Source organism: Atractosteus spatula, chromosome 14 (assembly GCF_055471065.1).
Source record: "Atractosteus spatula isolate fAtrSpa1 chromosome 14, fAtrSpa1.hap1, whole genome shotgun sequence".
NCBI classification, from domain to species: Eukaryota; Metazoa; Chordata; class Actinopteri; order Semionotiformes; family Lepisosteidae; genus Atractosteus; species Atractosteus spatula.
The window spans coordinates 43,699,140-43,714,268 of NC_142719.1; the positions used below are offsets into that span (position 1 = coordinate 43,699,140).

The 15,129-nt window shown below is 43.7% G+C and overlaps 1 protein-coding gene across 6 annotated transcripts in view; it reads left to right on the forward strand.

Moving 5' to 3' along the window:
* The window catches only part of LOC148821432 (CXXC-type zinc finger protein 5-like), a 34,737-nt gene extending 19,859 nt beyond the window's left edge, over positions 1–14,878 (forward strand). For 5 of the 6 annotated variants that reach the window (XM_088933085.1, XM_088933082.1, XM_088933083.1 and 2 more), the window contains exon 3: positions 13,528–14,878. In XM_088933085.1, the coding sequence (XP_088789211.1) occupies positions 13,528–13,572 (45 nt within the window). In that variant the 3' untranslated portion in view covers positions 13,573–14,878. Of the gene's footprint in view, positions 1–7,606; positions 8,054–13,527 lie in introns of those variants that run through there. The other variant, XM_088933086.1, reaches the window with a different exon arrangement.
* The last annotated feature ends 251 nt before the right edge of the window (positions 14,879–15,129 follow it).

Genomic DNA, 15,129 nt, shown 5'->3' on the forward strand with positions numbered 1-15,129 from the left:
CTAATGCCCACGACCTTGTTGACAATAAAAAGGCTGTGCAAACTTTCTTCCCTGCCTGAGAAATGTCTGCTGCTCCTTTCTGCAAATGTATCAAAACTCTACATTAATTTTGAAGGTAGCTGCACAGTTTGAATGTGTAAGTAGGAGTGGAAAATACCAGAAAATGGTTTTCGGTTCTGTATTCTGATGGGTTCAGAGCTTCATCTGCAGTTTCCTGCATCCTGTGTTTCAACAAGGGAGTCCGAAGTGTCTGTCCATGTGTCTCGGTGCCTGAGGCTTATTCTCTCGCATAATCACAGCTCCTGAAGCGGACCAATGTGAGCTCTCCCTTGGATTCTGTCACTGCAGTTTTGGGGCTCTCCTGAAATAAGGTGGCTTAGGGGTTATGCAGTTATGTGCTGATGGCGCTGTAGTTTCTTATGCTTTGAGATGTTAAAATTCAAAAACAGCCACACCAGCCATTGTCTTTGTATTACACAGAGTGAGCTAATCTCCCTAGCCAGCCAGCTCTGTGATGCGTTTCCTGACTGAAGTGAGGTTTATGTTCTAATCTCTGCTGTACCTCATGGTATAAGGGGGTTTTCTGCTGAGTCTTTAAGTGATCTGTGGCCAGAAAAGCTCTTAAAAACAGCCCAATTCAGCTTGATTGGAAGTCATGATTTAAAGATAATGGCGTGATGGCATAATCATACTGTTACGTCACCTGATGAGTACAGAGTGAAATACAGAGGGCGATGGGCCCACAGTAAGTGGAAAGTTATTGGGTGCCATAAATTTGGCAGAAGCAATCCCAGAGGAGTTGGAAAGAGGAAATGGGCTGCTGTGATTGTGCTCAGCCCTCAAGGCCTCAGCTTGTCAGAATTCTCTGATTAGGTGAAGATCTGCCTCAGCAGAGAGACTGCGAGGAAGGTGAGGAAATATAATTGGGCATTGTAAACTCTTAAGTTGCTAAGCAAAAAGGACACAGCAGAGTGCATACCCTTTGATTGCACTGTTATATTCTGCATAGGAACACCTGAGTTTTCCTCCTGGAACCCATGCAGAATGGGTAAGAGAGCACTATCTTAGCATCTTAGTATGTTACTATAGGCTCTAGGGAGAGGTATTGTTAGAAGAAGAAAGACTTCACAGTGTTGCTAGATGGCATAATTGATGGTAATGTTTTTGTGGCCACATAAAATATAGAGGGTTGTATTTTGGTAATTGTGGTGCTCTGCAGAAAACTGGAGATGTATCAAATTGACTTTTTCTTCTTCCTGAGGAGAGAGCCTGACAGTTTTCTAATAATAATACCTTACCTTTCTGTAGCGCCATCATCCTGGATGATCTCAGAGCAGGTTACTAGCAGGGGTGGGGACCATGGTGGGTGTTCTGCATCAGTGCTCATCACGCAGTAGTTGTTTAAGGTGGACAAGTGTGGAATTACTCACTGACGAAAACAGGGCTGGATTTAGGAAGGCCAGAGTGAGAAAGCACGTTTTTGAATGTGGTTTAGCCAAAGATTAGGAGCTGACACCCTGTCTTTTGTGATCAGTGCAGCAGGGTCTATAATGACCACAAAGAGGCAGGATCTCTATGGACGTTGCATCAGAAAGAAGGGTTTGCTGGATGAAATGGCTGATGTATTTTTAGGAATGACACATTGGATGGGAAACCCAGGGTCATAATGTTTTTTTTCTCATGTTACTGAAACTGAAGACAGTACATTTCTTTCACCGGCCTGCTTCAGTAGCAGTGTAAGCGCCAAAAGAATGAGCTTGTCGGGACAGATTCTGTGCCCCGTTATGTAAGCTGTAGTATGTTCTCCTCGGTTCTCATGCTTTCCCATATACAGTGTTACAGCAGCAGGCACCTCATCTCACTAACAAAATGGAACTATGTTCTGCGGTCATGTATGTTGTATTCCTGCTCACCTCAGCTGACATGACATGGAATAAGATCAGAGGCTTGACAGCTCATGTTGGTGTTTTTCTCCACAGAAAATCCTGTAGAAAATTAAAGAGAGATGTTGTTAGCTACTTGATGTTGAGTCTGAGATAGTGTTGAACATACTCATTTTAATAATAATAATAATAATAATAATAATTCTGTACGCTTATATAATTCTGGACACTCCACTCAAAGCATGTTACAGGTAACAGGGAATCCCACTACTGCCACCAATGTGCAGCACCATCTAGTACACTCCCCACACACCAGCTCTCAGTGGGGTGGAGAGCAGAGTGATGAAGCCAGTTCAGAGATTGGGATTACTAGGGGCCATGACCGGTAAAGGCCAGGGGGAAATTTGGCCAGGATGCCGGTGTAACACCTCTACTTTTCTAAAGTCTTAAGACATCGACTGAACCCAAACAGGGATGAAGGCAGTTCGGCCAAGTCGCTACAGAACCCTTTAAATACTAAATCTTCATTAATTTGTACAGAGTAACGCAGGGAACCAGGTCACTTATCTCTCTTGAAAGGAAACAGTGACATGTTGTAGATTACATTTATCCAGCATTACTGAAGCAGAGGAGAAGGTTGTTGTTTCATAACAAGAGCTTTGTTGATCAGAGCCTAAATACTGTAACATGAAGTGTTGTCCTCGATACACCTTCTCACTGGGCATGGAGTCCTGGTCACCTGCTGCTCTTTGTGTTACAGATGGGATCTTAATGGGCATAAGAAGCTTCCTATTATTGGTGGTATATTAAGTATGCACAGGTGAGGGTGTATCCCAGACTGTAGAACTTCACCACAGTAAGCAGTAAGCTAGTTTCTACTTATCATGCTCAAGGCCAGTACTGTATATATAAACCACAGATTATTATTTCAGAATATTAAAATTCCACTTGCATGTAAATACAGGATTCAGAACACACTGGAAGCCGGCTTATATTCACAATACTTCAGTGTTCTGGATATGTCAAATATTCACCTAAAAGCAGTGAATGGTACTGTGTCTGTGGAGCTCTCTAGAATAATGTTGGGAGGTTCATGATAAAGTGTACTTTCATTGTCATTCTAAAATTAATAAGATGAAGTAAAACACTTTTCAGATGGGTTTAAATGGTTTTAATTAGGTCAGATACCCTTGGAGTCTTATCTGAAACTGAAGTAAAATAACTCAGTCGTATTAATAATTTGGTAGAATCTCACATAAAGTGTTTGGCTTTTCACTTTAAAAAAGGGGAATATGTCATGAGCATGGGCAGACATGGGGTTTCAGTAAGAACTCAACTGCAAATGTTACTTCATGTGTAATTACACTGGAATTAGAAAAACACTGTAAAGTGATGCTGTTAATTTGAAGTCAGATAATTGAGGAGTTCAAGCAAAGTTGGAGACATGATGTTATTTACACACTTGCATTTGATTTGGATCCACCCATTCCTACCAGGAGCTGCCGTATATGTGGAGGGTCGCAGAAGCCAGAAGCTGGTGCAATGGGGCGCCAGCCCTGCTCAGGGCAGAGCTCACACTTACAAACAGGGCCAGTTTGCAGAGCTGCCTTTGGGAGGGCACTGCAGCACCTAGAGACAATCCAGGGGCAACATGCAAACTTCAAACGTCAGGGACTGAGTCCCTGGAACCTGGGACTGAGAACTGTGAGGCAGCAATACTGGCCATCACATCACTCTCCTAATTACAGTTTGTACATCGATTGGTTACAATGCACAATGCCAAACCGCACAGTGAGGCAAGGCCCACATCCTACCAATAAATAAAGCAGCTGAAGAGCTAATGTGATGAAATGAAAAGAGCAAGCACCCGTAGTCATAGAGTATGCCTTGACTGGAAATGCACCACACCAGCCAGTCAACAGAGGAGGTACAGACCAGGTTGAGGCTGATCGTGAGGGAGCTGGGGCTTTTTTCCCATCTTGACCACTCATCAATTAAAACGTCACTGATGGCTTTAATAAAAAGGCTGTCTACAGCTGCCTTCCTGGGCAACTTGGGAAAAAAGGCAGACTATTAGAACCAAGCAGAGGTGCCGATGCCAAGCTTCCCCCAGCTGGGTGTCTTGCTTGGGAAAGGAGAAATATTTCCCCAGCTGGGTGTCTTGCTTGGGAAAGGAGAAATATTTCCTGAAGGTTGTCCTGCAAGCCAGAGCTGGCGGTGAGTTCAGCATCGCAGCTCCCTCTCAGCGGCTGGGGTACCGACGCCAGAAGTCACCTTTGTGCACAGCGAGAGCTGTAATGCCTGTCTAACGTGGGTGTAGATAGCTGTCATTGTGGAGACGTGCACAGCGCAGTGCACTCGTCCAAGTCCCACGGACAGGCCAGGCCAGCAGGGCCGGGGCTCCTGCCTGATGGCCCGAGCAAGCCCCAGGGCTGCCTGTCGCTCCAGCGTCCCCAGTGACGAGCGCTCGCCCCAGCAGCTGCGCGTCAGCACTTCCAGCCAGAGCTGCCAGGTTACAGAATGCCTTCAGGACGGCTCTCGGGGTTCTGGTTCTAAGTAGGCGTTTTGTTAATGAATTCAGTTGTGCTCTTAAAAGCGGTGAAAGCTCTGGAAAGTTCATTTCGGATTTTTGTTATTTTTTTCCCCTTCGAAATGTAGGTGTCTGAAAAAAAAACCCGCCGGCATGAATAGAGAACCCAGTTCTGCGGACGGAGAGCCGAGCCACATTCTGTGCCGGCTGTTTCCATGACAGATGTGTGCAGATCTGGCGGCGGTGCTGGGAGGGCTCGCTCCAGTCCCCCGCCAGCGCCCGGCCGCGGCTCATGTGCGCGGCTGGCAGGACATGAAGGGTGAGCGGTCAGGGTGCGCTGCCTGCTGCTCCTCTGAAACCCCACTTTTATTTTTACACGTTGTAAAAACAGCCGGAGCGCAGCTATTGGGGCTGCGAGATGGAAGAGAAATGGTTTACCCTGGCTCAATTTGTGTTATCCTCCTCGTAAATTCACTGGGAAGAAGACAGCTAGTGCTGCTGCTACTTAGAGCTGCACAGATCGAAGCCCTGTCACTTTTTCCTCCTTTGTAGGTAACTGCTAGTGTTAGAGGGGATCATTTAGCAATGATAACCTTCTCGTTAGGAGTTCCACAAATCTGCAGAAATAAAAATATAAAGGTTGTGTTATCCTGAAAGTGTTAAACATTGAAGTGCTTACCGGATGTGATTGAGGGCAGCGTCAGAGAATTGATCAGCTTTGCGCTGTGAGTCCATTTACAACACTGCACACGTGACAGAAGAGCCTCACACTGCTGCTAGCAGGGAGCTCTGAATTTAGAAACAAAGAGCTTTTTTCATGCCACTCAGGTCAGTGTCCTTAACTTTGGCTTTCACATTCAAATTGTAACGTGGGTTTTGTGGTGGCTGATGAATTCTCCAGAATGAAGTCAAAGTTACCTTTACTCATGCGTGTTTTTGCATCCTTGTTCTTACACAACATATATTTGGAGTTCAGGTAACAAAAAGTTAGAAACCTGGATGTGTCTATTTTATCTTTTTCAAATGATTGCAACTGCAACAAACACTTACTCTTATATCTCAATTCTTCGGTTAAAATAGTTTATTATTAAGGGTGAAAATAGACAAATCATTACGGCCCAAAAAATGAATTTGCTTTTTAGTCCATTGCAGATTCAAAGTGTAGTGAATGCAGAAGAATAAACAAAAGAAAAAAAGAAGGTTTTTATTAAAGTTATTACAAAGAGATTTTGTGGGAATGGTTTTATTTTAAGTTAAGAATTGCCCCTTTTGTTTTCTTGCACTTTCAGGTTCTCACCCGTTGTTGTTGTGCTTCCTAGAGAAAGCATTTGCTGTTACAGCACGGGTCTGTCCTGTGTTACCCCAGGTGTTAACAAGTCAGAGTGTTCTGTAAATGCTCCACCATCAGCGCTGAACTCCACTGTGGCAGCTAGACAGTTCAGTTCCAGACAGAGTGGTGTTGCCATCGCAATGCTTCTTTTGTCTGCCTCCTGACACTCTCCGGTTTCTGATAAGGCGGATAGAATTATGAATTAACCTGTTTCTGCAATACAGCAGCCTCAAAAGGTATTCATTGTCTTGTAACAAAAAGTTGATCTAGCCACGAAAATGCAGGTATATGTCAAGGCTTTTCTACATTAAAATGTAATGTAATGTAATTAAAATGTGACAAAAACGTTTTATGAAAAAGTTGACAAGAGTACCTCTAAGTTGAAAGTCACATGCAGGTTGTAAAGCATTAAGTTTTGGTTAATGATAGCAGATGGGGGAAGATTTGGAAGAAGACTTTCTGAGTGTTTAGCACCACAGAGCAGAGAGCAAAATCTGACTCTGGCACTAGCAGTAGCCCACATGCAGGCTCTCAGCAACTGAAATAAACTAATAGAGTGAAGGAGAAAAGATTTTGGTTGAACAATGTGGTTTTTTTAACAGACACAGAGCTCAGGCAAGGTGGCACCCTACACCAGCTAAAGTGTACTGAAGTTTTTGTGTATTGAAACAGAAATCTGTGCATGACCATATTTTTCTTAGTGTTTCTTTCTATTAACACAATACTCCTGTGGGTGTGAAGGTGTTGTTGTGTCTGTGTCCAGTGTCCTGACTCAGTACTGTCACGTCACATTTCATCTGGGTGAAAGTTCTCCTTTCCTCTCAGTATCTGGGATAAAGCAAAATGTTGATTAAACTGACTATGAAATTCCCTAGTTGGTCGGTGAAGGAGTTTTGGTTCCTCAGTTTTTATTTTTTCCATAACCCCTTTAGAATCAGTAGTTCATGATTTTAGGTTTTATTTATTCGTTACCCAAAGCAATGTACAGGAAGTCATACGTTATTGCACATACTGTATATAAGGGGAAATTATACATTCACATGTAAGTGTAGAAAGCTGCAATAAGAAACAAGAAGGATGGTCAAACTAAATGTAGAATGCACCTGAAGGAATAATTGTCTAATGACATTATGGGGAAGGAATGACTATGGTACAGAATTACACCTTAACAGCAGGGTGAGATTTGAGAGAACTGCAGTATTTCACATTAGTGACTTATCAAGACTGTCCCAGCTGCTGTGGCCAAGAGGTGGTGAGCCAACATGCAGTATCAGGACTAAGAAACATATTTCAGTGCTTAATGGTATTTTGTGCTTTCAAGCTGCTATTTTACTCAAACTAACTTGCCGCTTCAGTGTTCCTAAGACAAACAGATTCCAGGGTAGGAGGGCTCCTCAGTGAGTCAGCTTATCAAAGCCTCCATTCAGTGTGCAGGTTGGGGCCTATAGTCCAGAGATTTCTGGCTCAGACCTGAGCTGCGTCAGTAGCCGTGTGTGAACAGAAGCTGCCAGAATCAGTGCTTGTTTGGCTGGCTGCCTTCAGAGTTGGGTGGGTTTGGAGTTGGCCAGGGTTGCTGTGGTTGGTGCTGGCAGTGTCCCCCAGCCGCTGGGCAGTCACCAGTGAGCCCCTGCAGTGAGTGCTATCGGTCAGTGCAGAGCATCTTTGTCGCATCAATCCATTGACACTGATCGTTTGCACATCCGGGGTTTGTATGAGGAAGAGGCGGATGGCCTGATTATAAACACGTTTTAGAAGACGTTGGGCCGAATCTGGAGCTGAGTTCATTAATAAATAGTGATTCTGTACTGGTGGATGTAAAACGTAAAAACAACAATAATGGATTTGTCAGTCATGTGTTTGCAGGCCAGATGCTTCTTTCCCAGCCTGTGAAGCTACATGAGAAACAGCACAGATTAGGTGTCAAGTGGAGGGAGCTGGTTACGGCTCGATCTGACACCACGCAGTCCTGGCAAGAGCAGGGGTGGCCATGGTCAGACAATTGAAGAACAGTTGGGCTGACTTCACTCCTGCAACATCTGGCAGCTCATTCTGCATTGCCGCTGTACCGTGCTGGCAAAAGACCCAAGAGCAGCAAGACCAGGTGTTGCACCTGCCAGCCCTCAGCATTCAGGACCAAGACTTTTGTTGGGTAACTTGGGTTTACAGACATCTATATAACATCCGCATCTGTGTTATGCAAACATATTCCTTTTTGTAGCAGGTCTCTGTAACTGATTAACTGTTTTAGAGTGCGGAGGAGGGTCATTAATTTGACTAGTTAGTTCTGTTGTATTACTGGGACAAACCAGATGACCACCTGGCCCTTGAGGACTGGGTCTTCGGAAGCACTGATCCCTGAAGAAAATGGTCCTTTGTACTCTTTAATAAAGCTCATTGTTGATGGGTTCAGCGACTCGCCTCTGTTTGTGCAATTGCTGGAGACACAGCACTGTGTGCACAGGGTGTTGAAATGAGTGTGAAATCCCTTAACATTCCTCAGACGCCCTTGGCACTCCCATGATCTGTGCCCAGAGCAGGCATGTGCAACAGCTGATTCTCCCAAGGCTGCTGCAGGCCGACGAACATGACGATTTTTCCAGAAGTGTAATGTGAACTGCAGCAAGAGCATCGTTTCGGTGAACACGGAGTCCAGACGTAACCAAGGTTGGAGATTCTTGAGATTCTTGTAGCAGCACGTAGTTTGCCGTTGTCAGAGATTGGGTGCCATAATGCTCAAGCTAGTCACACAGCAGTTAGCTGTGACTTAAATAGCATTGCCCAGATTAGCTTCTGGTGATCTGTGCCAATTAGAAAATGCATTCTGTCCAAACAGATCCAAAGGGAAGCAGATATAATTTAGCTCTGTAGACGGTGAGCAAATGCACCATATCGGATCTCATTCTTCAAGCCACTGCTGCGTCCCACATGTCCGTGAGGAAGCTTGATGCTTGTGTAGGACAGCCAGAGGATGTGCATCACTAGCGCAGCTGTTGTGTTGGTCACTCTGGAGTGTGGGGGCTGGGCGGAGGGGGAGGCAGAGCAGCAGTGTGGCATGCAGTTTGCACATCGCACACGCAGACGGAGTGAGCTGCAGACTGCAGGACAGAGGGCAGCGCTCTGCCACTCGCACAAAACCAACCGAGCGAGTTCTGCTAATGAAGGCCAGGCGATCATCAAACTGGGGCTCAGTTATTAAGTACTTTAATATAATGGAATGACAAGTGGCCATTCTGATTTAGAGGAAAGTGTGCGATGGAGTTATGTTTTTAATAATTGTAGAGGAATAAGAGGGAAATAGACAAAAACAGTTAGTGAGGTTTGTGTGCGTTTATTCTTCTCTTGCATTTCAGAAGTATTTCCTAGGGCAAGTACAGTAGTGCATTTTGTTATGTTTTAGTGTGCATGCATGCAGGTGTACAGCTTGTAGCATATATAGTGTACAGCTCGGAGTGGGACCTCAGGGGAAGTGCTGACATTCTCCTGAACTGGAACAAGAGAGGAAAACATCCCATAATATCATAATGTCCATTTTTCTTGTAAGTGTTTAGGTGGGGTGGGGGGGCACTTTCTTTCTGTGTATAACCCTGAGGCCAAAGAAAAAAAAATCATGGTTCACATTATGACAAAAAGGTCTGAAATAATTGTTTCCATGCTGTAAATGTGGTGCCTTAAGTCACAGAAAAGAAAATATGACAAGCTTCCTTTGATTAGCACATCCGAATAAATTATATACATTTCTAACCACACTTGTTTCCGAAAAATACCCAAGACTCCATGCACATACAGAAGGTAAGAATGGGAACTTAGGAACTGGAAACAGGAGAAAAGGATAAAGCCTAAGCCACTACAGTGTCAACTCCAGAGATGTTGTTTTGGACAAAGGCTTGTGTGAACCTGCCCTAAATGTTTTTTCAAACACAGCCATGCGGGTGCTGGCCTTGAGGAGGCTGAGCTCTCTGCTTGCACAGTGTCTGCAGTCTACCTGCGCCTGGCGACAACCCCTGAGGTGGCAGGAAGACGCTCTGGTCACATGAGCTGCAGCTGAGGCCCAGGAAAGGGTGTGTGAGGTGGGGGGATAGGGCGCCCAGCATAAGTCTTGAACCGATCGAATTAGAAGCAGCTATAAATTTACTTTGGGGCCTACAAATCATTAACAAGATAACCTGCCTTTGAAACATTCCTGCCCATGTGGAGGCACAACAGGCTGTTAACACTCCAGCAGTTTCAGTCATTAGGAGCCCCCTCAGTGTGCGCCTGCGTTACCGCTCGAGCGCTGCGCAGGCCTCTTCCCCAGCGAAGTTTAACAAGAAATATTTTCCAAGAACCATTTGCATAATTAATCTTCCCCCCCAGCTCCTCGGTAAAGAGTGCGCTGGAAGTCCTGCGTGTAAGCTCCTGCCGGAGCTGCGCGGGATGAGTGGGGCTGCTGGCGAGGACAGGAATGCTGATCACCCCGGAGGTGGAGGTGCCTTCAGGCCTGAGGAAGGGGGGCCAGGCAACCATTAGAATGGGGCCATTTGGATATTTGCTGAGCATCCAGCTGCGAAACTGAGCCTCCTGTAGGCGGTACGGGGATCTGGGGTGTGGCTCCTGTCTCTTTATTTTTTAAAGAGGACTACAGTTCCTCTGATATGAGCACCTCTTCAGAATCTCTTCATCCCAGAGTGCCCTTGGTCTCCTGATGGATCTGAGTCAAACTGGCCTACACTGGCCCCTTACACTTACACTGAGCCAAACTGGCCTATACTGGACCCTGGCACTTACCCAAACTGGCCTATACTGACCCAAAATTGCTCTTGGTATTGATCCACACTGGCACAGACTGGCCACTAACCCTGGCCCAAACTAAATAGTTTTGTGTACATTACATGAAAATCAAATTCTTTATGGCTAAATTCCTATAATTTCTTCTGTGCAAAATTTGGATCTGCGATTCCCTTAATCGTGATGCTTTTAAATTTTGATGAACCATGAACTTGGAAGTGAACCTGAAAGGTCCTAGCAGGACATAGAAACATGGACTGGAACTTTGTAGACATTCAAAAGGAAACAGATAGTTGTTGTTGTTATTATTATTATTATTATAAGCAGAAAAAAACAATGAGTGTGAAACTCCTGATTATATAGCCATAGCAGAAAATGTGAAACCGCTTTCGAAATGCAAAGTTTAAAATACTCATTCTGAGCTCTCCACTCTCTCTGTGGAGGAAATGCAGTTTGGTGGCTGTAAATTAATTACATCAGTCTAACGGAAAAATGGAACTCATTTATTTCAGTAGCGGATTCAACAGCTTGACTCATTCAGGAAGAGTTAAAGCCTACTCTCGGCCCACTGCTGTCCGCTGAACACCTTCATTTCTTTAGAATCTGGTCAGGCACTGGCAGGTGACTGGGGTGGTGGACCAAAGAGAGTCCTTTTCCTTTAGGACTCAGCAATTCTCATTTCAACTTCTATTGAAGGTCTGGGCGTGTGAAAGATACACAGATTAAAAACTCCTGGGGCTTGTGCCTGTTACATGCTCCTATAATTGAAGTCTTGGTCACTGGAAAGCCTAAGAATTGCATGTGAAACCAAGCAAATGTTGTGAGTAAAGAGAGGTCCATCATTAGTCCGTTATTAGTCTAAAAGCAAGAACAGAAAAGAAAGATGGGGTCCAGGCAACAGGGAATAGCCAGTGATCTCAAAGTGTTATGTTTCACTTCTGAGCACTTGTTGTAAATCCAGTACCGTACACAGGCATACATAATTCTGTGCAGCACAGTCGTGGGTTTTTTTTGCTGCACGTGTGATTGTGCCGAGCTGTGCACAGGCTCGGGGAGATGGTGGCCGCAGCAGCTCAGAACCTGACTCCTGTGGCGTGCTGGGGCTCGGCTGGGGCTCGGCTGGGCCACTTTGCTTGCTCTGGAGGAACAGGTAATGGGTTTATTCCAGGCTGACAAAAAAAGAAAGGAAACTGAGCGCTTCGGCTGTGGAGCCTTCCTGAGGTGTGCTTTGTTGTAATTCTGTACTTTGCTTGCTCTGTTCAGCCTCTCAGCCTCTGCTGGCCTTGCTTGGGGGGCTTCTTCCCCAGCACTTTTACAGCAATAGCAGGTTACTCATGCTCAAGACTTTCCACTCACTCGCAGCTCCTGAATCGTTTTCTGCAGTGTTGTATCAGTTTCTTCTGATTTAAAATAGTTATAGTGTTTTTTAAAACATTTTGAAGTTTATTATAAGGATCTATTGTAATCCTGTAAAGGTTTTCCTGTATCTGACACATCCTGCTCCTTGCACTGCAGTTGTGATGCGCTTTGAAAGATTGAAAGGATGTGTTATAAGGAGGAAACTTTGCTGTATGTTGAGAGCTGCATCCTCCTGTTAGGTGGAGCATTCTGCTTAGGGCATTGCACCTTCTTCAAATTCACCTGCACATTGGTAATATTCCAATATATAAACAAATGTGTTTGGTAAATTTCTTTGGATATTGTTAATAAAGCTGAAGATTAGCTTATACGAGGGCAGTGGCAGTGATGGGAAAGAGCAGCATCACTTTGTACTCTGGTGTGCTGGAAGTTGCCAGTGAAATTTGTTTAGATGTCTAGTTAACTGTGCACAGAATGACTTCCGGTATAAAGACATATTTACGGTTCCAAACCATCTTTTTCTTTCATCTTTCATCTTTATTTACTAGTAGAAAATCATTCCCATAATCTCATCCAGCCATTCCTTGTAAAAATGTATCAGCTACCTAATGTTTTCTAGCTTTAACACTACTTTCTCACTACTGTTTTACCACTGGTATACAGTACATGTCACCCCAACACTTCCAGGAGAAACTCTAGTGACAATGAGAACTGTCTTTAGGCTTTGGCATCCTGTTACTATAGGCTTTGGTAAAGTGCAACATTGTTGTTACAAAGCACAGCTGAGTCATCATCAAGCTTCAGACATAATGTTACATAAAGACCACACACCACAGGCAAAGCATTATAGGGGTAGGAGGACAACAATGGCAGAAGAATATCAGAAAATAAAAATGAGAAGCCATTCAGTCCACCCTCGCTCACTTGGAGTTTAGTTGATAATTGGCTCAAGGATCTTATCCAACCATTCTTCTAGATTCAAACAAACCTTTAAATATATAAATCGGTACAGCAAGCAACTGTGGTATAAAGCCGAGCAGGTAGCCAGTGTAGAGCAGCCAGGCAAGGGGTGATGTGTTCTGTTTGTGGATTCTGCCCTGGCTGGAGCCTGTCGACAGCGTGCGGTCAGCAGTGCTCTGAGAGAGAAGACACACAGCCGCAGCTGAGAATTTGAGCTTCCCCAAGAACAGAGGACAGGGTTGTGCGTTCGCAGTGTTTCAGGGGTGAGCGAGAGGACCCTTTCAGAAGGAACCCGCTGGAATGAAGTGATCGGCAGGAGGGTCACAGTGAGAGGAGGGCTTGTAGTCGCTCGTGCTACAAGATGATCACTGATCTGGTGAGGACTATCTGACTGTGCGTCCCAGGATCCAGAGTCAGAGTCAGCATCATGGCTGGACTGCGGGTTCCAGGACTCCCTGATTATGAAGCACCTCGTCTCTTGTGCTCTGTCCAGAAAGACCCCAATCATTATGTGTTTTCCTGTCACACTTATGATATGCAATAACTTTTTTTTGTGAGCTGGATGTTCATTCTGTTGCATTTTCTTTTTGAGGGTGTCCTTTTGTCCACATGTATAGGAACCTTTTGGCAGGGAGGGAAGAGGGAGTGGGCCAGTGTGGAGTTTCCCTGTGCTGACATGACATCTCTTTTGCGTTTTCCAGAAGGTGATGTTGCCGACAGGAGCGGCCTTCCGATGGTTCCAGTAGGAGGAACGAACCCCAAAGCTCTGTCATCAAGTGCAATGCCACCTGCTTGCTTGTATTGTTTCGGGCAAGGATATTTGGCTGAAAAATTAATGGATGCACCTACTTTTCCTGAACCAAAAATAAACATAAAAGTCTATGGCAACTTTCATTCCTTTTCTATGTTCCATTTGGTACCTTTTGTCCTTTTCCAGCAGTTTTCAGTGATTTTTGACATGGATCTGTTCATTGCCAAACAGAAATGACGGACTGTGTGGACAATCAACTAATTTCTGTGTTTGGTGTTTTTGTCGTTTATGTGTGGAAAGATACAGTACTTGTGTAGAGAATGTAAATTTACAGCTATATTTTAAAACTAGTGGCTAATGACAAGCACTATTGTAATTTAGCTCCATTGTTCTTTACTTACCATGTTCTGTATTTTTGATTGGTTTCTTTTTTGTTACGTCATAAATCTATAGTTTTGAAATTGCTCAATGTTTGTTATTAAAAGAAAAAAACAAGGTAAAGATGTAGAATCCTGTTTTCTGATAAAAGGTAAAAAGGAACTACTACTAGTTTCACAGCATCGCTGTGCTTGCCCAACACGAAGCCCTGCTCTTGGGAAGAGTTGCTGGAAGCTCCTGGCTACCCAATGTTTTTCTTTTGTGAAACTGGCAGCCTTATTTTAGTTTATTGTGTCAGAAACAAGGGTTTTACTGTTGTTCTCCGTCAATTTGATAAATATTGACAGATACAAGAATTGCATACCGTACTGCTGAGGTTCTGTAGCAGCTAAAGCACTGAGATTTTATTTTCATGAGGTTAGCAGATCTACATCTTTAACAACAGTGATGTTTGTATTAATTTAGCAATTTGGGCTGGTTTTGTGAATAAAAATGAATGCATGTACTTGTGTCAAGATTTACAGTTTTGAAGTCTATGTCTACTTTTGCATGGTGTATTTTTTAAATACAGTGCTTCATTCTGTTAAAAAAAACTGCAGTATGAAAAAAAGTCTTGGAAATTTCAAATTTGTTCCTTTTTTATTTTGTAATTTTTTAAAGGATTTCTGGTTCCGCTTCAGGTTTCATGTCACGTCCATGAACTAACTGAAGTGATAAATACGGTATCGGAAAATGTAATAATGACATTTCAATGATATTTCTTTGGGTGCTTACTATAATTTTATATTTTAATAATATTAAAAGAAATGTGAAAATAGATAGGATGTTTAAATAATGTGAGAGTGATTGCAATTTAATTTCTATAAAATAAAAATTTGTTGCAAAAAGCATGACATAAAAGGAACTGTTTTTTGCAACTAATCTTAAAATAGTTTCTGTTGTGTCAGTGAGCATTTTAAGACATGTAAGGAGGTTCTGTCTGTTTCAGGGTTTTGCAGTTGTAGCATTCTCAAACAGTTTAACCTTTAAAACCACACAAAGGAGAATTTGAATGGAACATTTGGGTGTTAATTTGCACCTGGTATTTGACCTGCGCTTTTTAATGGCTATATTTTCATCATGAAATTCTCTCTCAAAACATAAGGAAGACCCTGCAGGGCTTCTTCCATTCCCA